This window comes from Pyrus communis, chromosome 3 (assembly GCF_963583255.1).
Source record: "Pyrus communis chromosome 3, drPyrComm1.1, whole genome shotgun sequence".
Classification (NCBI taxonomy): domain Eukaryota; kingdom Viridiplantae; phylum Streptophyta; class Magnoliopsida; order Rosales; family Rosaceae; genus Pyrus; species Pyrus communis.
The window spans coordinates 6,117,074-6,139,986 of NC_084805.1; the positions used below are offsets into that span (position 1 = coordinate 6,117,074).

The 22,913-nt window shown below is 37.3% G+C and overlaps 2 protein-coding genes across 3 annotated transcripts; one reads left to right on the forward strand and one right to left on the reverse strand.

Annotated features, from left to right (window-relative positions):
* Nucleotides 1-3,771: 3,771 nt before the first annotated feature.
* On the reverse strand, nt 3,772-11,401 carry LOC137727850 (phosphatidylinositol/phosphatidylcholine transfer protein SFH12-like). 2 transcript variants are annotated; one of them, XM_068466680.1, is made up of 14 exons: nt 11,267-11,401; nt 7,548-7,776; nt 7,344-7,443; nt 6,975-7,241; nt 6,731-6,808; nt 6,507-6,608; nt 6,364-6,413; nt 6,159-6,258; nt 5,586-5,825; nt 5,363-5,440; nt 5,031-5,174; nt 4,825-4,908; nt 4,665-4,730; nt 3,772-4,554 (listed from the first exon to the last, which is right to left on the reverse strand). In XM_068466680.1, the coding sequence occupies exons 2-14, from the start codon at nt 7,715-7,717 to the stop codon at nt 4,537-4,539; spliced, it is 1,497 nt and encodes a 498-aa protein (XP_068322781.1). In that variant the 5' UTR covers nt 7,718-7,776; nt 11,267-11,401; the 3' UTR covers nt 3,772-4,536. The 2 variants fall into 2 exon arrangements, with proteins under 2 accessions (XP_068322781.1, XP_068322780.1); XM_068466679.1 differs by lacking the exon at nt 11,267-11,401 and adding an exon at nt 8,143-8,559.
* Nucleotides 11,402-11,800: 399 nt separating this feature from the next.
* Nucleotides 11,801-15,952, forward strand: LOC137727985 (diaminopimelate decarboxylase 1, chloroplastic-like). Its single transcript, XM_068466851.1, has 8 exons — nt 11,801-12,353; nt 12,465-12,639; nt 12,933-13,082; nt 13,494-13,655; nt 14,221-14,406; nt 14,855-14,977; nt 15,136-15,225; nt 15,324-15,952. Exons 1-8 carry the CDS (start codon nt 11,854-11,856, stop codon nt 15,402-15,404), a joined length of 1,467 nt encoding a protein of 488 aa, XP_068322952.1. The 5' UTR covers nt 11,801-11,853; the 3' UTR covers nt 15,405-15,952.
* The last annotated feature ends 6,961 nt before the right edge of the window (nt 15,953-22,913 follow it).

Here is a 22,913-nt window from a genome sequence, read left to right on the forward strand (position 1 = left end):
TTTAAAAGAAAATACCAATAAATTAAGACCTAATTAATTAATGATTTTTTTTTTGAACAAACGATAGTATTTACACTAAGGAGGTAGGGGAGTGGGCTAAACCTTACAATAGGTTTGCCATAATAATGTGGTTCAACTTTGCATTTGGTGATAATTGAACCTAAAACCTCTTACTTACAAGTGAAGAGAAATACTACTAAACCTTAGTACTAAGTGGCAATTTCATTTCAATATAAATGGAAAGATATGTTATTACTATTGAAGGAAGCTCATCGGTTATACTTTTGCTTATGCTCCTTGGTGTTTTATGCTTTTATTATACTAGTTACGTGGAGCTTACTTGCCTAATATAAGTCATAAAATATTAGATTTATCTCAAATCATATTGAAATCCTACTTTTAAATTACACAATCACATTTTTAAACAGTATTGACTACAAGAATTATGAATATACAGATTAAGGAAACAAATGGTGGGATATATATGAGTTAGTTCCCTAGACTTGCATACACACTCAATCACCCCCTAAAATTGTTGTTAAAAATGTCCTTTTTACTACTTTCCTCAATAATTATAAGGGAACTTCAATACAAAGGGCTTCTTCAAACTTTTTATTAACAAAAAATTATTTAATAATTTTAATTAATGAAAATGGTTTAAAATTTAATGATAATGACTTAAACTTTAATGAAAGGACGTTTAATATAATAAAATATAAAATAATAAAAAACTGGCATGCAAGACCCCTCGCCCCATCACACACACACACTCTCTCTCTCCTCTCCCTCACTATTTCTTAAAATGAACATTGATTATTTCTTAAAATGAACTTGGGTACTAAACTATTTCTTAAATTGACTATTTTTAAAATTGAATACTAGTACTATTTCTGAATTGAGGTTGGCGTGCGTCTTGCATGCGCTTTTGGTTGAGTTTTTGTCCCCCCACCCTCTTCTCTTCCTTTGTCTTTATCATTAAATAAAGTTACTATATGACTTTTGGTTAAAATTCAAAATTTTGAAGTCTTTTTCATTAATTTTTTTAATTATAAAGCATCTCTAACGACTAATCATATTAATTTGACATACATATTATACATGAAAACGAAAATGTTGGCTCTTTTGGAGGTAGTTTAATTTGTGTCATTTGCTTCTAGGGTTTATTCTATTTGTAGTCATTAGTTGGTTGTTGAAGTTTGGAAGAGAAAGTCAACCACTTTTCTTCTTTCTTATAAGATTTTGAAGTTGGGCCCCAAAAAAAGAGTCAAGTATACATCTCAGTTGTCAAGTGTGGTTCTCCACTAAGTTTTCATTCATCGTGGTGGTTTGCAATTGTTTGCCCGCTGCTGAATTAATTAGGGTAGGAAATTAAAGCGTTCATGTGCCAATCATGGACTTACGTCAAATATTTGAGCTATGTGATGTGATGCTATAAGATGCTTTCATGTTGACTTGTGGCAATTTTTGGTGACACTATGTTACAAAAAATATAAGGTTACGAGTTAAGACTTGTTGGTTAGGATAGTGACTCTCTTTCTTACACCCGAGTTTTAATCCCTCTTTATGTATTAGAGTAGTTTATGTACGCTTTTGTTCGCCAAAAAAAATATTGACAACATAAATATTAGATATCGACCGCGATTGGAAAACTGATTATTTAAGTAATTGGAGATTGAAAAATGATCTTTTTTTTGCCAATTTTTCAATATGGATGTACTTATGTGCTCACAAGCATCAATGGTAGAAACTTACTAAATTTCTAATATGCAAATTATTTCACCTACATTATTAAAAAGTTTCTCTAGATATTGTTTCACAACTAGAAAAAAATTATATGAATTTTGGATACGAAGAACCATATATCAAAAGATGGGGAAAAAAAATGAAAAAAAAAAAAAACTGAGGAAGGTAAAAGAATTTTGTTGGAGAAAACCAACAAGCAAAGGAAAGAGAAGCGACACGAGATCTGAAACTGTGAACTTGAGCTTAAGTACGTACTATTTTTCTTCATCTCAAAAGTGGAATATTCATTATACGAAGATATATCATAATTGCAGAAGCATTACTTGCAATGCACGGAAAGACCGACAGAGGACCCTCCTCCATCCATAATCGCATACTGGTGAAAACCAAACTAAACTAAAATCCCGTTCCGCAGCCGTAGATTCATCTTCTGTATTTCGCATGACTGAGCTAAATTCTGCAATATCCTCTGCAATTGTATTGCTGTCCTTCCAAATACCCCTGCAATGGTTTTCCGACAGCTGTTGCGCCCTATGAAGCTCTAATAGTTATTCCAATCCGTAGATGTGCATGTTTTTCCTTTCCTTAATAGCTGCATCTGCATGCATTTGGTTTTATTTTCACATTATATTTGACTATTTGTCAAGATACTTTCATTTACTTTTTTGAATAATAACACCAATCTTTATTTCGACAACAAATACAGACACATATACGATAAATACAATTTTCGTTAATTTTGTTAAACAAATACAACATGTACATTCAATCTCAACATGTCCTCAAATTCTTGTGGGTTTCAGTTCTGATTTGGTATCGTCTGGGGCTAGAGGTACAATTTGTTACTTGGTGGAGCACTGTATGGTGGATGTCTTGGTCACAACTGCTAGTGAGTCGTGGTCTAGAGGAAGATGTCGTAAAATGCCTCGCAGCCTCTGATGGTAATTCCAAACTACAGGATTGGTTCATACGTATACTTGACCACACGTTGAAGGAACAAAGTGAACAGGCATGGATCAAGAGAAAGTTTTTTGTTTTTGTTATTTTGGTATTTGTGATTGCAGGCTGGGGGAGTGATATATTGTTTCATGTTTCTGAAACATTATAAACCAAAGTCTGTCATCAGTCCCTTGATTTAAGGAGTCCATTTCCTTGATTACTGTACAGTCATCTCAGATTACTGTAAAGTCGCTGTACTGACACCTTCCTGCTGCCCAGCCACCTCTAACCATTGAGATAGTGGAAGATATATATGTTAGAAGGTGAAACAAACGGGGCCTTAATTCCTTGTTAGCTTGTCATTGCAGCGGCTGATCATCATCTTCAGACGGGAAGAATCATCGTCAGAACATCACATTTGCAACGCCAATTTATTTCGTGATGGCACAGATTATGCTGTCTTTATCAATACTTGGCACGAATTTGATGGCAGTGATTTTGGAGTTCAGCCCGACGAGGCTATATCGTATGGGAAAATAAAAGCTTCTGCTTTAAAATGGTCTCAACCATATACTTTCTTTGATCAGCATTGCCTTCTAGATGGTTTTTCTCTTCAATTAAATGTTGAACCAGACACTGCTGCAATTGCTTTCCCGCTGCTGCCTGCTGGTTGCCGAAACATTTGCCAAGAACTTAATGCAAGAGGCAGCAAGCAACCCTAGTTACTCAAGCATGTGTTTTGGGTTACTACTTGAGCTAATTGGATGCAAAGTTCATCCAAAGAACATTTATATCCATTTTTCTCGAATTCACATAGATTGCTCCAAAAGTTCACTATTCATGACTTAACTTGAGAAAGACTTGTGCAGAATCATTCACGGAAACAGCGAAGGATTAGCAGCTGGTGCGGTGAGGCTCTGAACTTGACACCCAATTTTGTTCATAGCGCTTAAGAAGCTCCGCTGCCAATTCCAGTTCACTTTCTTGGCAACCAAGGAAGAGAGAAGCGTTTAGGAGAAGAGAGGAATCAAGAGGGGACGTACAGACAGCGTGTCAAACCAAGCAAGCAAGAACAAAAACGTGAGCGTAGAGAAACTAAAAACCGCATCTAATCAAATATTTGGTACAAGTTTTTGCCTTTTTACAAGAGTTGAAACTGTGGACTAGACCCTAATTACTATTTTCTTTTATCTCAAAACTGAAATTCTGTTTATATGAAGATATTACAATTGCAGAAGAATTACTTGCAAGGTACGGAAAGATCCACAAAGGACCCTCCTCCATCCATATGTTCTCTCCATAATCACATACAAGTGCAAACCAAATTAAACTAAATCCCGTTCGCAGCCATAGATTCATCTTCTGTGCTTTGCACGACCAGGCCAAATCCTGCAATATCCTCTGCAAATTGTATTGTCTTCTTTCCAAGTAGCCCTGTAGTGGTTCTATAGTTTTTTTCGTTTGCTGAAAAATACCCCTTTAATGGTTTTTCGTTAGCTGCCAATGCCGCGCCCCATGAATCTCTAATAGTTGTTCCAACCCCTAGGTGCATGTTTTCCCTTTCCTTGATAGCTGCATCTATATACATTTGATCTTATAAAACAACTCAGGAGGAGGCTCTTACTTTTTTGAAGGAGTACTCTGCACATTCCGGAGGGTGGTTTTCCGTTGCTAATTTGGAGCACCTCAACTAATGACAATGCCTGCTGTTATAAAACATTGGCAAGGTAGAATTCCAGTCATTCCAAGTAGTGAAACACAGATAACAAATGTCTATTTCATCCCTCCAGAGAACCACACAAGCTGGAGCCACTAAATCCACCACACTAGATAAATACTTTTACATTGATCATGTCACCAACAGAATAAGCCCTGCAATTACAGTCCAAAACACAAGAAGGTCAAAACATAAACTTGCAATAGATCTGATATACAAATAAACTTGAACTGGCTAAGCAATTATTATGTAATTAGTTACATACAGATTTCTTTTCCTTGTCGACGGAGGCTAGAAGCTCCTCTTGTTTATGGCGGGCTTCCTCAAGTGCCTGAAAAAATGAAACAAAAGAAAACGTGTAAGTTTTCTTTTCCTAGCTTCAATTTTAACTGTAATAATAGAATTGAAAAATATCAAGACATTACCTTCTTGGCTTCTGTCAGCTCTTGTTCCAAAGCATTGACTCGGTCAAGAGCAGCCTTTAGCTTTTCTTCTTTCTGCGTCTCAACCTTGAAAACCATTCGCACAAAAAGAAAATGTATATTGTTATGTTTATTATTGTCTTGATTTCAATCTTTCTTTTTCTGGTATAAACTTCAATAACAGAATTCAAAAATGTCAAGATGACTACTTGCTTGGTTGAAGATAGCTCTTGTTCCAAGGCACCGAGTCGATTGAGAGCAGCATTCAGCCTTTCTGCCTCTCGCTCAGTTCCCTTGCTAACCATTGGATCAACATCGTCATATCCCATCGGATACATTCTCGGAATTGAAAGCTGAACAAGATGAAGCAAATTAGCAAGCATATCAAACAATAAAGCCCAGCAAGTGCCAGGTCCAGAATTTTATATCTACAGAGGCAAAGTTGAACTATAATAAGACTAAAATGTTGAGAGAGAGAGAGAGAGAGAGAGTTTGTGTTAACTAATTAACGTATGCAAAAAAGATAAAGGGCGGTGCTTACTTCTTCAGGCACAGAAGAGAGATAGTCCCCATGCATTTCAGCCTCTAAAAACGTATCTGAGCAGAAAGAATCCATTCTCTTCATGTAGTAGCATGCCAAGAGAAAATAGAAACGTAAGGAAAGTCAGGAAACTGAACATTTATGAAAACAGAGGCAAGACGGTTTGAAAAAGGCCATAAACACACAAAAATGAAAAGGAAAACTTGAGCCAAGGTCTGAGTACGTTTGTGCAAGCCTTCTCATTTTCAGAGATTAACTTCTCCTCTTCAGAGACTTTCTCCTCCTCTGCAGAGATTTTCTTCTCCTCTTCAGAGATTTTCTTCTCCTCAGAGATTTTCTCCTCCTGCTTCTCCTGTTTCTCCTGATACTCCTGATACTCCTGATTCTCCTGTTTCTCCTCTTTCTTCTCCAGATCGCCTGACGTGTTGCTCGTGCATTTGGCCTCACGAATACTCTGAACCATCTGCCTCAACAAAGCAACAGATTTAGAGATCTTTTGTGCACATTAGAATATGAATTAGGATAGATAAAAGGTATCACAACAAATAAATTTCAATTACTTGCTGATAATGTCAGGTAGTTTACCACTATCCCCAAAGGAAAAGCTGTTAAATTGTTGGACAACATTTATTTAATATTCCAATACTCTCCCTTACGTATAGACTATCTCCAGCACTAATATAGAGAGGTAAATGCAGGCGTTCGACTAAGGCTGTTGGTTTACCATATTTCCCAAAGCTTAAGTTGTTACATTACGCGTCAAGAATTATTTCATATTCTAACCGTACAAAATCACCTTCATTATTTCTGGATCATTCCACGGGCCCTTATCAGAGACCATGCAGCTACCCTTATCGGCACAAGTGCAACTACCACCCAAAAACTCTGGTAGCTCACTGCAGGTTTAATAGAAAAAAGAGTATTATAAGTTACAACAGGAAGTTTAATTAGCTTTAGATTGAACTAGATATATACTAAAATGTTCCTAGAACAACACTTACCTAGCTTCAATTATTTCAAGCAACTTGCTCTGATATTGATTTCCCAGAACCTAATTCATAATCATCAACTCATTTAGCAACAGTACAAGATCAAATTTTAAACCAATTGACTAGTTTAAAGTGAACAAAGGACAAAAGCTTACATTGATTTTTGCCGTGGTCTTGGGATCAAGGAAAGATTTGACGGTGTTCCATAAGAGCCTAAATCCAGAACCAGCATTGATGATGAACATACGGTTCAGGGTCTATGTTAAACAAAAAGTTCAATTAGCGCCACAGAATACAAAAACTACCTTTCATGATAGGAAAGCAATCCAAGAAGCTTGATTCACGTAAACTTGAAATCATACAGCTTTTTACAGGATACCTCAGGATAATTGTCACCATCGACCTTCTGAAGGCGCTGAATGAGTTCCCTTGCAGATTTATTTAAACTTGTAAGCCCCTGTGGATCAAGTACACACATAAATACCACATGTCATGTTTGACACCATGCTAGTTAGATCTAACCAGAAGATCTCCACCAATTAATAAACAAATTAAAGTATCAGTCTATCTATGGAATAATTGGGTATCTCCAATTGTCCTGAATTAAGAGAGTTTTCACATACCACTCCTTGGACATCCAGAATTGTGGTACTCTGATCAATGTGCTTCTTTGCTGCAATGGAACAGGCGGGGAATTTACAGACAAAGGTCCTCTCAAACTCCCGTACGTGGTACTTTATATACCGTTCCATTGTTGTCACTTGCAGCAGCTTATTAGAATCAACTTGACCCAGTCTCTCAATGTAGACAGGCCGCCCATCCTTATCAACTCCATGATGCCCTTGTGGATAGTATTTTAAGACTTCATCGACTTCCTTAAACTCAAAGTCCTTAGTGAAAAAAACAAAAGGAGAAACTTCAGACAAATAATAGCTACTCCAACTAAACCATCTCCACTATATTCCAACTTCAACATAAGCATTAAAAACTACCTCCATAATAGTGTCAGCACCAAATTCCTGCCTCCACTGGAGCATGTCAGACCACATTTGCTTTGTTTTCTCAACATCAAATTTCCGGGCCCTTAAAAATCTGCACCATCATACAACAGTATAACAAACAACCTATTCATAACAGCATGTAGCAACTGAGGCATAAAAAACTGTTATTGCCAATCAAAACAGAGAATAAGTAACCTTAGCAACATATGAGTATCGTCATGTTTCGAGGGAAGTAGTTCTTCAGATACAAGTGTTTGCCGGAATTCCTGAGCTGCCTTGAGCTCCTCGGCATCAATGCCATCGTCTATAGGGAAAGACATTACCTTACTGTTCCTTCGACCCTTACTGAAGGAGTTTGTAATCATGTTTGCTGCCTTCTTGAAAGACACAAGCTTTGTTTTCCTCTCATCCTCAGAGTTCTCATCTACACATGAGTAATAAAAAAAAATTGACCCACAAACACAGATGTCTCTCTTGTTCTTTTCCATTTTCTCCTACACATTAATCTTCTCTGTATCGCTCCAATTTTATCGGATGTCCAAACAAAATGCAAAAACAATTCACATAGAAAACACAAAATTCATATGACTTGGGAGAAACCCAATCAGTTATGTTCTATGACAAACCAAATCAATCAAAACTCAAACTACGAAATTATAAATGTAACCCAAAACAATTTCAATTCGAAATTACTAAATGTCAACTTGTAAAGTAATGGGTATATTCTTGAACATTTTTCTCTATAAATATATAAAGAAGAGAAAATAATGGCTTTCAAGTTTCAACTCACCCGGCTGTGTTAAGTTTTGATTAAGGAAATCAAATCTTGATATTCTTCTGTAAAAAATGTATGGGGCTGAAAGCAAAATTCTGAGTCCATGACCGCCAAACATGGTGGTTGACGGATCCCAAAGGCAAAGGGCCCTGACTATTTGGTGGAAAAGAACATGCCTGCACTCCTCCCCTCCTCAGCCTCAAGAAGGAGACTAAGAGATGGAGGGAGGCACATTTTCCTCCACTAGAGGTGGTCTGGAGGCCACAAAGGTGGCGCGTGGATTTCACAGGCCGCTCCCGGCGCATGGAAACGATGTCACAGCAGCGGCAACACAATCCCACGCGCGCCAAATAGGAATCTTTTTGTGTTTTTTATTTTGGAAATCAGTACAGCGGGCGAATATCTCTTGTGGAAAGGATATATCGAGTTGTAAAGTAAACGCTTGTTTGTTTTTTTATTTTTTATTTTTAGCTCTTTTGTTTTTTGCTATGATCTAGTTGTAATGTTATATTCTCCAAATTATTGTATTTTTAATACACGTCATACATTGTTTGGATGTGATAATCTAAGACTGTTTTTAGAATGGAGTACGATTTTTTCTCTTCTTTTTTTTCCTTCTTTTCTCTTCTTCTTATTTGAACAGTTATTATTAAGTCACGTCAACATTTTATATTATTTTTTTTTATTAAGAGAGGAAGACAAAATGAAAAATGTGAGAGGAGGGAAATAGGATGGCAGGAGAGAGGAATAAGATAAGAGAGAAACCTACTCCTTTTAGAATACCTAAAACCGCTTTTAGGTCACTAAATGTGCAGGTGGTTTTATTTGATGGTAAAACTTAAGTATTTTTTGTCATATAAGCATTTTTATGAACAAGCGAATGTTAAGTGACACTTGAAGTGCTTTTTCAAAAAACACTATGATTTTTTTATATACAAACTCAACATCTTTCTAATAGAAAACACTTCTAACAAAACTTTTTTTTATGTAAAGAAGTGTTTTCGATAAAAGCATTACCTGACAAGCCTTAATAAGATGGAAAATTTAAGTTCTAAGTGCTAAAATAGTAAGTACAAGACCTTCAATGAGGCAAATCCATAAGCATTTAAATAACATGAAATGTTTTGTCTTAAGATATACTCTAAGATGAGACCAATGTTTGAAATATCCTGGATATGCTCGATATTTTCACAAAAATATTAAAAAAAATCAGGGAACAATATGGAGGGAGAAAAGTGTATGTTTCACCGCATATCCCAGATACTTTCGGAAATCAGTCAATTTCCTCAATATTTTATGTATCCTTGCAGAAATTTCAGAAAGAATTTTATAGACTAGTGGTTGAGTTTTCTTCTTTGTTTCTTTTCACATTTCCTTCTTCGTTTCCTTTTTCTTTTTTTTTTTAATTATGTGAATTTAGTTTTCAATCTATCATATATTTGGAGATTGGTGCAATTGGAAAGTACTACGTAGGAAGGCCTAATCAAAATGAAAGATGAAGATTGACTATCATTTTAACTCCATGAACTTATGCATTCTATATGGTATTAGTTTAATTCAATAAAACTTGATGAAAGTTTCAATTAAGTTATGTATAATTTATTCGTTCTAGTAAAATGTTTTATTTTGATACTTGTCATTAGAAAGAAGTTTTCCTTCTAACATATCACGTACTTGTTTTTTACACAGTATCTAATTATTAATTCTTAATTCATACATGTGTTGTGGCTTCATATTACATTCCCTAAACAATAATTTCATGCTTTCATGTTTTTTTTTAATCAAATTTTCATCATTTCTATGGAAGGCAACCAATATCGATATTTGATATCGGATGTATCTATCGATCTTTCTGCAACATATTGATATTTTCATCGATACTGATATTTTAAACACTAGATGAGACTCGATAGAAAGCTAATCTTAGAGAATGTTGACAACTCTATGTCACCTCTATAATGGTAGTCCTATGCAAGTTTTAGGCAAGCGTTAATGATTGAACAAGAATTCGTATAGTGTTGTCTTAGCATACCTAAGATGAGACTTGATAGAAAGCTAATCTTAGAGAATATTAACAAATCTATGTCACATTTATAATAGATGTGAATTTCAGGCAAGCGTTGATGATAGGACCAGGATTCGTATAGGGTGTATGCCCTGTGAGGAATAGTTATATTCCCAACCCTAATAATTATGCTTTATTTAACCTAAAATATGTCATCAATATGATATCAGTCTTTACTTTAGCAAGTTTACTGAGAACAATTTTATTTTGATACAATAATATATTTACATTACCTGATAAAAGAATAATTAGTATCAAACTCGTTATCTATGAATACGTTAAACACAAGACACTACAAGATTTTTTGGGACTCACCACCAGTAACATTATTATCGACGCAACCTATATAATTAAGCACATTTAAGTAAGTGAGGTATTGGGTAAAGTTACCAAGAGGAAGCTCAGGAAGGTGATGTTAAAAATAAAATGGTAGAAATCAATAACATGCATATTATCTCTTAATTTAACCCTAAGAAAGAGAGTAGGTAGGTGAGAAATTACAAATTACAGTTTCTTCTCTGCAATCTTCTTGCCATTCTAGTACTGTTTACTAGTTTTGCGTTTCTGCTCCAGGCAACTAAATCTTTGACCAGAACATCAAGATAAACCCTAAACCTAATTATGCAATGTACATGTACTATTTGCGTATTTATATTTAAATCTCTAATATATACAAGATGAAACCCTAATTCTAAGAACTCCAGAACGATTTTGTGTAATTCAACATTCAGAAGATCACACACACACACACACACACACACATATATATATATATATATATAACCATCAATTACGTAAGGGCTTGGAATTGGATATATCTATGTCACAAGGTGCTAAAACTAGAGACTGTCGGGGGATATACCTCTACCGATAACCTAATTGTACACCAAAACAAACACAAATAAAATATAAAAAAAATACAAAAATCCAAACAATTTTGTTATTAGCATGCTTTCAAATCATTTAAAATGATACTAACATGATCACGACGGAAAAAATGGGTAACTAACCATGGAGGTTGAAGATTTTGGATTAATCGAACGCAGGAATTCAAAAATATGAGAGAATTAATACCTTTTGACAAGAATGTAGGGGTTAAGTGGGGCTAATAACTTCAGTGATTGAGCACTACACCCCCACATCCACGGACAGAGTTCGACTATCGCCCTCCTCCGCCCTTCTTCCTCCTTAGACCTTCTTCGTATCCAAAAAAAAAAAAAAAAAGGGATGTAGAGGGTAAGAGATAAAAATAGTAGGCAGACATATGATCCGTATTAATCTCTGAAATTGAACGGCCAGAGAGGAGCAATGAGGATTTTGTTTCATTTTCCATTGACAAGGTCTCTTCTGTGTGCCCGCTTTTGGGTTTCCGTTGGCAAAGAAAGAGAGTATGCGAATAAATGCGAAAATTATGGAGATGATTCTAAATTAATTATTTCTAATTTAACCAACTTTTCTACAAACGGCATCCACCTATTTCGACGCTAAACTACCATGGAAATTTTGTTCCCAAATTCGGATGGGCCGTTAGATCAGATAATGAACATCTAACGGTCAGAAATAAAACACCGAAAGTGCAGCATTACGAACTAAACGCAGTCAGTAAAACCAGGTCTCTCGTAGCAGTCACTTCCTTTGTTCTTCTTCACCTTCAGGTTTCTATGGCGGCTGCTGCACAGCTCCCTTTCCAGACCTCATCATCCCTCTCCCTTAAACCCCTGAAGAACCCTATAGCCCGAAACCCATTTTCCCAAAACTCCATTCTGCCCCTCCGACCCTCCACCTCCCTAAAACCCCTTTTCCTCCGAGCCGCCGTTGTCTCCCAAAACCCGTCCAAATCCCTGTCCCAAACGACCCCGTTCGAGCATTGCTTCTCCAAATTCTCCGATGGGTTTCTCTACTGCGAGGGCCTCAAGGTCCAGGACGTCTTAGATTCGGTCGAGCGGCGCCCTTTCTACCTCTACAGCAAGCCGCAGATCACCCGAAACGTCGAGGCCTACAAGGACGCGTTGGAGGGGTTGAGCTCTGTCATCGGATACGCCATTAAAGCCAACAACAATCTCAAGATTTTGGAACATTTGAGGCAATTGGGTTGCGGTGCTGTTCTTGTCAGTGGGAATGAGCTCCGGTTGGCTCTTCGAGCTGGGTTCGACCCCACCAAGTAAAAATTCTGCATAACCCAGTATATATGTATATATATACATATATATATATATATATAATTGTTTGTGTGAGTATTTGAATTCATGGTTGTAAAATTGTGTAAGTGCAGGTGCATTTTTAATGGGAATGGAAAATTGTTGGAGGACTTGGTTTTGGCTGCCCAAGAAGGTGTTTTTATCAATATTGATAGTGAATTCGACTTGGAAAACATTGTTGCCGCAGCGAGAATTGCTGGCAAGAAGGTCAATGTTCTACTTCGGATCAACCCGGATGTAGATCCTCAGGTATGGCATACATAAACTGCAATGTGATGATATTCATGAACCACATGAATCATGTCAGCGAGGAAATTACTAGTTAGACATATGAGATGTTCGGTATGCTTTTTAGAAAAATTAGGAAGTACCATGATACAGATATCCCTCCTCAAATCACCCCTAACACACCAGTTCCTCCATCTTTAATATCAAGTTTCTGCTATATTTGGATATTATTGTAAAGTTGTACTGTGCATTTGAACTTTCCATTGATTTTAAATCATTGATGTACTGTTTTAACATATGTGTTATTTTCATAGGTTCATGCTTATGTTGCCACTGGAAACAAGAATTCGAAATTTGGTATTAGAAATGAGAAGCTGCAATGGTTTTTGGATGCTGTGAAGGCGCATCCTGATGAGCTAAAACTTGTTGGAGCCCATTGTCATCTCGGATCTACCATTACCAAGGTATGCTGATTACTTGTTCATATCCTTTTATATTATCAGTAGAATTTTTCCAACTAGGATAAATTTATCAACCATGTTTGTTTGTGGTCATTCTGGAACACATTAAGAAAACCCATAATCAACTGGTTTGTACTTTTTTTGTTTTTTTTGTTTTTTGTTTTTTTTTTGCTGGTAATAACTGGTTTATACTTCATAATTATAGAGTTACAGCTTTCAAAAAAGAATATTTTTTTTTAAAGCTGATCAGCTAATTTTCTTTCTTTTTCCTGTTGATTGACTTATGATTCTTTGTTTTTTTGTTTTCTGCTATGCTGTCTGTATATGTTGATTGTTTGTCGATATTCTATGACAGGTGCACCCACTTCTCTTATTACAAAATCTAAGTCTCTCTCTCTCCTTTTCTTTTGCCAGGTGGATATATTTCGGGATGCTGCTGTTCTTATGGTTAAGTACATTGAAGAAATCCGTTCTCAAGGTTTTCAAGTTGATTACTTGAACATTGGTGGTGGACTTGGGATAGATTACTATCATTCTGGTGCCGTACTTCCGAAACCCAGAGATCTCATCAACACTGTGAGTACGATATCATTTGAATCTTGTTTTCGAACTTAAGTATGCAATTCATGTGTGCATGAGTGATGTGGATAACAACTTAATGTAGTATTACAAATAAGGAGTTATTAACACTGCAGTACGTACATGCATGTTAGGGTGCTCTTTGAAACCTCAACTGTAGACTACCGACTATGTCCTATCCTTGGGACCCTACAGATGTTAACTTCGATATTTTTATGATGGGTCTTTAGAATTTTGAGTCCATGTATGATAGTGGCATCTACAATTATTACAAGAATGTATAGCCTCTTAAGGAGTTGGCCCACGAAGATTATGTAAGTGCTACAAGGGATTAAGTAGCCCATATCGATCTGTTAGATTTTTGTTCCCAAATGATCAATTGTCATACCAATATGCCGGGTCTCATATTTACCTTTTTTTTTTTTCAAAACGCTTAGACTTTCTTCAGGGTCTTTTTAGGGCTTGCTTCCTTATGGGTATTGTATCAAGAAAATTAACAGTTTTTTCTGTCTATTGATGTAATGTCACTAATATTTTCTCAACGTTGATGCTGAGGGTGTAGGTTCGTGACGTGGTCCTATCACAAGGTTTGAATCTTATCATTGAACCTGGTAGATCACTTATTGCAAATTCTTGCTGCTTGGTCAACCGAGTAACAGGTGTCAAAACAAATGGCACCAAAAACTTTATTGTGATCGATGGAAGCATGGCTGAACTTATCCGTCCCAGTCTCTACGATGCTTACCAAGTAAGTTTTCAAGTGTAGTCGACTGCTAGTGTTTTTTTTTTTTATGTCACTTCATTAATGTTAACTGGAGATGATGGACAATTTGAGAAATAGCCTATGGCGTAGACTCTTGGATCTTTTGTGTGCCCTGTATGCATGCAAGTGATTTCTAGTGGCTTGCTGTGTTCCCATGTCACCTTGTCATGGAAACTTTGATCAGCTCCTTTTCATTGAAAAATGACTGAAGTATCTGATCATGCTTCTGTTAGACCATTTACCTTTAATCAAATATCGTATATTTCAGTGGCCTTATCTGAGATTTTTGTTGTTTCTGATTAGCTATAATGTTAGACTCGAAATATCATTGGCAGCCTCATAATAATTTATCATTGAATTCATAATGCCCTTTAAGACTTGCCATTTTGTTTTTGTCTTAGATCTCAATTGACTTGTGGGAACTTTCTTGCAGCATATAGAACTAGTTGCTCCTACAGCACCTGATGCTGAGATTTCGACTTTTGATGTGGTGGGCCCTGTCTGCGAGTCTGCAGATTTCTTAGGGAAGGATAGAGAACTTCCGACTCCACCTAAGGTAATTGTAAACTGTTTATTGGAGGGTCAAAGCTATAATCATTTGTTGTCTTGTATAACTAGGAGATCAAACAACGATGTTCTTCTGAGTTATCCTGTTCTGGAGGTTTCCTTTTTGGATTTTGGTGCTTGATTGCTAACCAGAGTTGCCCATTTCAGGGAGCTGGTCTGGTGGTTCACGACGCAGGCGCTTATTGCATGAGCATGGCTTCAACTTACAATCTTAAAATGCGCCCTCCGGAGTATTGGGTATGTAATTGTTACTGCAAACAGCCTCTACGCGTCCACACCACTATCTATGCTCTTTACCAGTAACTTATTTCTAAGAGATTTTACAATGCTTTCAGGTTCAAGAAGATGGATCCGTAGCCAAGATCCGTCATGCAGAGACATTTGAAGACCACATGCGATTCTTTGAGGGTCTTTGATTGCAAGAGGTTGGTAGTCAGCGCTAGCTAAACAGGCCTGAATTTCCCCTTAATTCCTGGTTGTTTGTTGTAACACTGGAACTTATGTGTTCGGATACAAAGTAAGCTCCTTAACGTGATGTGTAGCACCTTATTTTGTTGTTTACGACTGTAGCTGTCTTGAGAGGAAACAGAATAAAAGATTGATAAGCAGTGAAGAGTTTATGTAACCATTGCCAACCTTTCTTAACTGCATAATCAAGTTTGTGCCTCCATTCTAATGTAGTTCCAGTTGCAGCAGGAGCTTGTGCACCGTACTGTAGGACATTGTAGGTTTCTCCATCTTTGATCGTGTAGCCCAGCTACCAAACCCGTTCGCGGGCGGACGTTGATATGTTTGTTACTTGATGAGTTCTCTTTTTTAGATTCAAGAATTCGGGTCAGAATGAATTGTTGTGCATTAGTTGACGGAAAGAGACGAACTTTTCTGTGACTTTTCGGTATCGGATACATGGATCACTTGTTACTTGAACAATATGTGGTTTAAACTACGTTAGTTTACACATCAATTTGGAGTTGAAGGTTTGATAGGTAACAGCTATGGCCATTGTTGTTTGTGTATGAATCGTGTAGGCTGTGCATTATTTCTTTTTATTTAATGTTTTGATTTAAAATACTATATTTAACTAAGGAGCAGTCGAAAATGACCAACCATACAATAATAGGTGAAGTTGGGGGACTCCATAAGCTATTAACAGAGTTTAGGACCAAAGCTAAGCTCGAGTTCAAATTCAGAGAAATTGGGGTTTGCTGCCCCAATTATTTGTCTTCTTTGTGTGTCATCTGTAATCTCGTGAGACGTGTTCCTCCACTTAGAGAAGCGTCTATGTCAATTTTTATGTCATAGTGGTGTGATGGCCTACCAAATTCATCCACTTTGATTCCGACATTCCTTATGAGATCTTACATATTTTTGTGTTTATCAGGTTAAGCCACACATGATGTTATTAGTCTATGAATTATAATATAAGCCGATGACATATAATGATATGTCACAATTAAATACATGTGTTATAATTTATATGTAATGAAACGCCACATGACTGAGTGTTTTTTTACCCAAAAAAATAGAGTTCCATTTGGAACCTTTTTTATTTCGTTATATATTATAGTTGTCATTTGGAAAGTTTTCATTTCACAATATTACTACTATATTCATGTTTATTTTTGGTATTTAGATCAAATAAAGCAAAATAAGAAATAAAAGAACAAAAATAAACATGGGTATACTATATGAGACAGAGTATAAATCATTTCCCTTACACAGATTTGAACGGTCAGTATCATAAGTCATGGGTGAAGGGATGAAAAGTGTGTGAGGTCGGATGGGCGACATAGAGCGAGTGTCTAAGCCCAAAAACCCCGACTACTTTGAGGAAGAAGTTCCCTTGCTGACACACTCCGACCCGGAATGTCCACATGTACTTCGAATCAAGTTGTGCTGGCCGACACTACTACGAGGGTGACGAAGCCATAAAGTATAGTGATGTAGAAAATGTGAATAAATTTAAACCTAAAAGTGTCTAAATACAAGAGTGCGCATGTGAGCGGGAATGAACTCATTTCACACGTGATGTCAGTGCATAAGTAAAGTACAGTAAAATTAGAATAAGACTTATACCATAGGGAGTAGTCTCTGATATCAGAATTTGCTAGAAATCCTCGTCGACATGAACATTGTCACTAAAACCTGGAGGAGTGAAAAACAAGGGTGATTGGGCCTAAAAACAAAGCTTTGTAAAAACATTTTCAAAACATAATAATCCCTCACAGTAAAACAAGTATAGTTTCCAAAATATACATACTACGTATAGTAAGAAAATACTTACCGTAACCTGCAATATCTCAAGAATTCAATACGCCACAATATTTAGTAAGTAAGCACATGACGTCCGTAATCACATAATCTCGCATAAACAAACATATCATATCGAGTGCTCATCAACACATACTGATACACGAGTTCATGCAAAGGTATTCTGACGTGAACAGAACTGGGTGTAACAATGATATACGCTCTAGTACTACAATCACGTGAAGATTGGTGCTATGCGCAGCACATACGAGTCCTAATTGCCTAGAGCAATATAGGACAGGACTGGCACCTACAATGGATCCAAAGTGAGCGTACGGTGTGATGTGCACATACACGTGAAAGACTGGTTTTGACACGAGCGAGTACTAACACCAGTGCAGCAAACGATGAGCGTATAACATAAATATAGTCATGCCACATTGATTCAATAATTCTAGTCAACATAATATTATTCATAACCATAAATTTAATTAAGGCATCCCATAAGATTTATAGTGATTTCCCAATTCTCATCGCTACGTCATTTTCTATAAATGTTAATTTAATTACGATAGTCATATAGAAAATTCATTATTAGATGTATATATGGAAACTAAACAAATATATGTATATATCAAAGAAAAGTCTCACTCATATATCTTGTCATTGAATCAAACTCGCCTCACGAGTGTTGAAGAACATTGCAATGCGTTTCACCTAGAAATGAAACCATTTACGTAAATATAACGTACAAACATAATTATGCGTTTCATACAAAGTATGGCTAATAAATGAACTATTTTAAAACTGTCGAATTTCGCACGTTGAGAAACCTAAGGAGGGACATCTGGTTCCTCTATGCGCTGCTGCACACGCTGCCATAAGGTGGCTACACTTGTAGCCACGCGTCGCACGCACCACCATGCTATGGCTTCCCACGCGCGCCCATGCGCCTTCTTCACGAAACTTACAGTTTTTGCAGGTTGTAAGCTTAACTTTCAAAGCTCCAAACGAGCTCATTTCTTAACCGAAATCCATGATTTGAAAACCTAAATAAAGTTAGGAATACAGGGAATAGATCTATACCTATTTGAAGTCGTGTCATGATCGGAATTCGCCTGAAAAGTGGTCGGATGGCCAAGGTTCAAATTCTAGAAAACTAGAAAAACTTCATTTTGTCTTTTCAGTCACGAAACCCTACCAAAACAAGTTTAAAACCCTAAGATCTTCCACAAACATCAAAAAGAAAGGGAAAAAAAGTGTTCCCGAGGCCTACCTTGGTCGGAATCGACGAGAACTCGTCGAAGAAGATGATGAACAGTGGCAATGGCCACTGTGCAGTGCAAGCTCCACGTCTAGGTTTGATGATCACGATCCAAGCTTGACAAAGATAGGTAAGGACAACGCACAGTGGTGGTCTGATGGTCTAGCTTGCCGAAGCAGTCGAATGGTGGTGGTTTGATGTTACTGTACACCTATGAAACACTGACATAGATATGGATACGGCGATACGATTCGACACGACACATCAATACGAAAAATCTCTAAAAAGTAGGATACGATACGCCATAGATACGACAATTAAAATTATATAATAATATACAAATATAAAAAAATATATAATTTAGAACATATTTTGATAGCACAAGAATTCGATTTCATCATCCAAATTCATGTTCATTGATTTGTTGGGGAAGAAAAGTTGGAAATCTAATTCCCTTGATATATATAGAAGAAGTGTGAGAGTTGTGTTCATAGTTTCAATTAGAGGTTAGCTCTTCATATTCATCATATTTCAAATAAAGCTCCGTCTCTAATTATTTTTTTCCTTTTAATTTCTTATTTGAAGGTGTAAAAATATCCTAAAAGCATGATACGTGTATTCCAAACGTGGGATACGTGTATCCATGAAGTCAAAGTGTATCAATTGACCATGATACGTATCCGACGGGTATCCGAGAGTATCCGGCAAATATCGTATCCGAAAAGTATCTGATATGGAATACACGACCAAAGTGAAGTATCCGTACATGGTTTGCAAAGAGAGTTTGAGGGATAGTTGGGGGAGTATCAAGTTGGTGGTGACTTGCTGCAAGTGGATGGCCTGGTGGTTCATACGAAACACGTTGGAGGATGGTGGTGGCAGATTGGGTGCCTTGCAATGAAGGTGGTGGCTGGATGTATCGCCTTTCGGTCTCTCTATCAACATAGAAGAAGAAGACAATGGGAGAGAAAGAAAGTTTTAAAATAATAAACCTAGTAAGAAAGAGTGAGGTGTCAAAAAGAGTATGGTCCGAGAGTTAAAAAAAAAAAAAAAAGAGTTTGAAAGAGAGAAGGATCGAGATTTATGGAGAGAGAGGACATGGGACATGGCAGGAGTGGGGTATGGGCCCCACGTGGCTCACAAAACAAGCCACAAAATATCTCTAAACATGAAATTACCAAATCGCCTTTCGTGTTCGTAAATCCGTAAAATCTCCATCATAACTCCAAATTCGATTCTGTTTGTGCCCACGTGTTCGTATTATTGCATACTACACAATTACACTAAAAGAATGAGTCATACGTCTCTCTAAACGATGGTCAACAGAAGTCAAAATCCTTGCCTCTAAAGGCATTTTTGTCAATTCCCTCATTTAAAATTAATAAAATCGTAAAATTAAGGAGGGTTGTTACATTTGCCATTTTCTAATGAAATGCTCGACGAGCCGATGAGTAAAGATACTCAAGCACTCAAAATGCAAAGTTACAAAGGGCTTGCTGATTAGTATGACCACATGGACAGGTTTATTTACGCTATCGAGGGCCGAGTGAATAACAACGCCATTAAGTGTAGGCTATTTCCAACCATCATCAGAGAAACGGCTTAGGATTGGTTTAAGCAGATTGCCATGGGGTTCATTACGTCTTTTTCGAGGCTGATGCAGGTTTTTCTTGATGCATATATGATTATCTCTAAGAGGCAATACACATTGATTGACCTCGCCTCAATAAAGCAAGGCCCAGTCCTTGAGGGATTACATATACTGATTGAATAATGAGTATGTCAGATGAAAAGGATACGACGAGGCAACAACGTACAATGCCCTCATATGGGGATTTGTCATACGAGACTTTTACTTCCATCTAACTCGAGATTCCACGAAGCAACTAGCTACTCTCGATCCAAGTAGCTAAACAAGACAAGGATGCAAATCCCTGCCTTGACAAATCGCTTGAACACACTAGCTAAGGCAAAACAGGAAGTTGCGTCTAGTGGAACGCCAACTCCCTTTCACTTAAATAATACAACTGGTTTCTGAAGAAGGAATGATGATACTAAGTAGTGCTGGTATCACCAAGGCCATGGTTGCCTTATCGACAACTTCACGGACCTTAAGGATGATATATAAGCGCTCGTTTGGCAAGGGCAACTCACATATTATGTAGCTAATAGGTCTACGACCCAATTGAGCGCTTTTCAAGAGTCAGGTGCCCATGCAAATTGTGATCCGAACATCATGAAGGTAATTTATACTCTGTTTAGGGGGTTTACCTTGTTGGGGGAGAGGGTTTTAACAGAGTGATAAAGGTCTATGCTCGAGAACTGTGTTAAGCATTGTCACATTCTTACTCGCTTGGGACTGTGGGCCTACTTGCGAAGATAAGAAGACCCTCGAGGGAGCCTGTAGTGTTCAACGAGGAATGTGGGTTTAGAAACTTACAACCCATGATGACCACTTGGTTATCTCGGCTGAGAGATAGCCAACTGTGAAGTCACTTGAATTTCATTGACAATGGTAACTCGGTGAATGTAATCTTTCTCTCGACATTTGACCAGTTAGGAATTAACATGGATCTTTTGCATAGGAACGTGACACCTTTATAACATTCGGGGATAGTATGCTACACCCAATTGGGGAAATGAGTCTTACATTGTGAAACTGGAACCATCATAAGAGGGCGAGTTTGACGACAAGGTCTATGATTGTAGATTTCTTTTCCTCCTACACCGTGATACTAAGACGATCGTTTCTTACAAAAATGAATGTGACGATCAACCAGAAGATGTTGGTAGTGAAATTCCTGACCACTGCAGGGGTAGGAATGATTAGAGGTGATGAGGCGTTGACAAAGGTATGTTATGCTTTAGTGGTAAAAGTGAAGACCGAGGTGATGATTGAGTGGTTTGTACGAACGCTTGAAGGATCACCCGCATTAGACCCTAATAGTTTCTAAACAACTCGATTGCTACGTTGAACATAAAGGTCACCCCGAAAGTATTACTCGGGAAATGGCAAAACGATGGTTTGTAAGGAAAGATCTAGTTTGAAGTGCTTGCTCGAGCATAGGTATCACCCATCAACTAATGCTGGATTGGGGAAACCCAAGGATGAGGGTTCGTTGAAGGCATATATAAAAGGGTAGGAATCTGTTGTAAGGGGGTTTAACAACTAGGAAAATGAAGAGCTCATGTAATTTGCCGAGTGCTACTTGTAGTCTTGAAATGAATACAATTCGAGCAATACAGTGGATGTACCCAGTTATGAATCGTGAACCACTTAAATCTCTTAGTCTATTCCATTTTTGTCCATATCCCAAGCCTACCAAAGATTTATTATTTTAATTTGTTAACCTGCAAATGTTGAGCGCCGTGCACTAGTGCCATCATAACTCGAAGGTATTTTTTAGTGCCGAAAACATGGGCACATACGCAATATATAAGAGCAAGTCCACCCTTAAAAAAATGCGCCATCACCTAGCCCATTTAATCCGCTCAGTGAACAGTGATAGACCCCAATGAACAGTAATAGGCCAAATGCATCTCTACCCCTAAAAAATGAGCTGGCACAAACGATCTTCACCCCTACAAAATGCATTGGCACCCAGCCCATTTAAAATATTATTAAAATTTTTATAAAATAATACATAAATAAATAAAATAGTTTTAACTTCGGGTAGGATTAAATAAAGACGAAATTACATAAAGTACTAACAATTAAGATGAAATTAAATAAAGTACTAAAAATAAATACGAAATTATACAAAGTTTGTGGAGCTAGGATATGTACCGCTAGGATCTTCGTTGCTAGGATCTGTGTAGCTAGAACCCCCTCGACTTGTTTCCACGTCTTTTACACACCTCATTCGCACCACATCTCTTTTTTTCGATGTCCAAAAATATTTTGAATTCGGAGACAGTCCTACTAGAGGCTTGTTCATAGTGTCACGATTTGCTTGTGCCATCATTTCTTCTCTAAGCATCTCGTTTTCTCGATTAAGTCATTCTCTAATCATTTCGTTCTCTCGATTAACGATTTCTCTTTGTTTCTTAGTCACTGCATCACGTCTCTCAGTAGCTGCTAATATTGCTACCATAGCAGCATTTTTTTCCTCATCTTTAGCCTCTTCCTGCGCCATGTTTAGTTCACCTTGGCACGCAAGTTCGTCCATATATGTTGTGTAGTCATTTTTGGAAGAACTCCATTTTTTCTTTGCTGCGTTTTTACCTTGAGGCCTTAGGGATGGACGAGTTGCCTGGGTCTCCGGCACTTCTTCGGGCATCCCTTCCGGTACTTCTTCAAATGTGTCTTCTTCCTGTGCGGCTGTGTCTTCTTCATGTTCGACCATGTCTGCTTCTGGTGAACTGTGTAGACCCATGCCGTGCATGACACCTTCTGGACTGGTTGGCACAA

Coding starts and splice junctions, on each gene's coding strand:
- LOC137727985 (XM_068466851.1), top strand. CDS start 11,854: ATGGCGGCTGCTGCACAGCTCCCTTTCCAGACCTCATCATCCCTCTCC. Junction 12,354..12,464: donor GCTGGGTTCGACCCCACCAA/GTAAAAATTCTG, acceptor GTGTAAGTGCAG/GTGCATTTTTAATGGGAATG. Junction 12,640..12,932: donor ACCCGGATGTAGATCCTCAG/GTATGGCATACA, acceptor TTATTTTCATAG/GTTCATGCTTATGTTGCCAC.
- LOC137727850 (XM_068466679.1), bottom strand. CDS start 8,245: ATGTTTGGCGGTCATGGACTCAGAATTTTGCTTTCAGCCCCATACATT. Junction 7,777..8,142: donor TCAAAACTTAACACAGCCGG/GTGAGTTGAAAC, acceptor ACTCATGTGTAG/ATGAGAACTCTGAGGATGAG. Junction 6,609..6,730: donor ATGGTGACAATTATCCTGAG/GTATCCTGTAAA, acceptor TGTTTAACATAG/ACCCTGAACCGTATGTTCAT.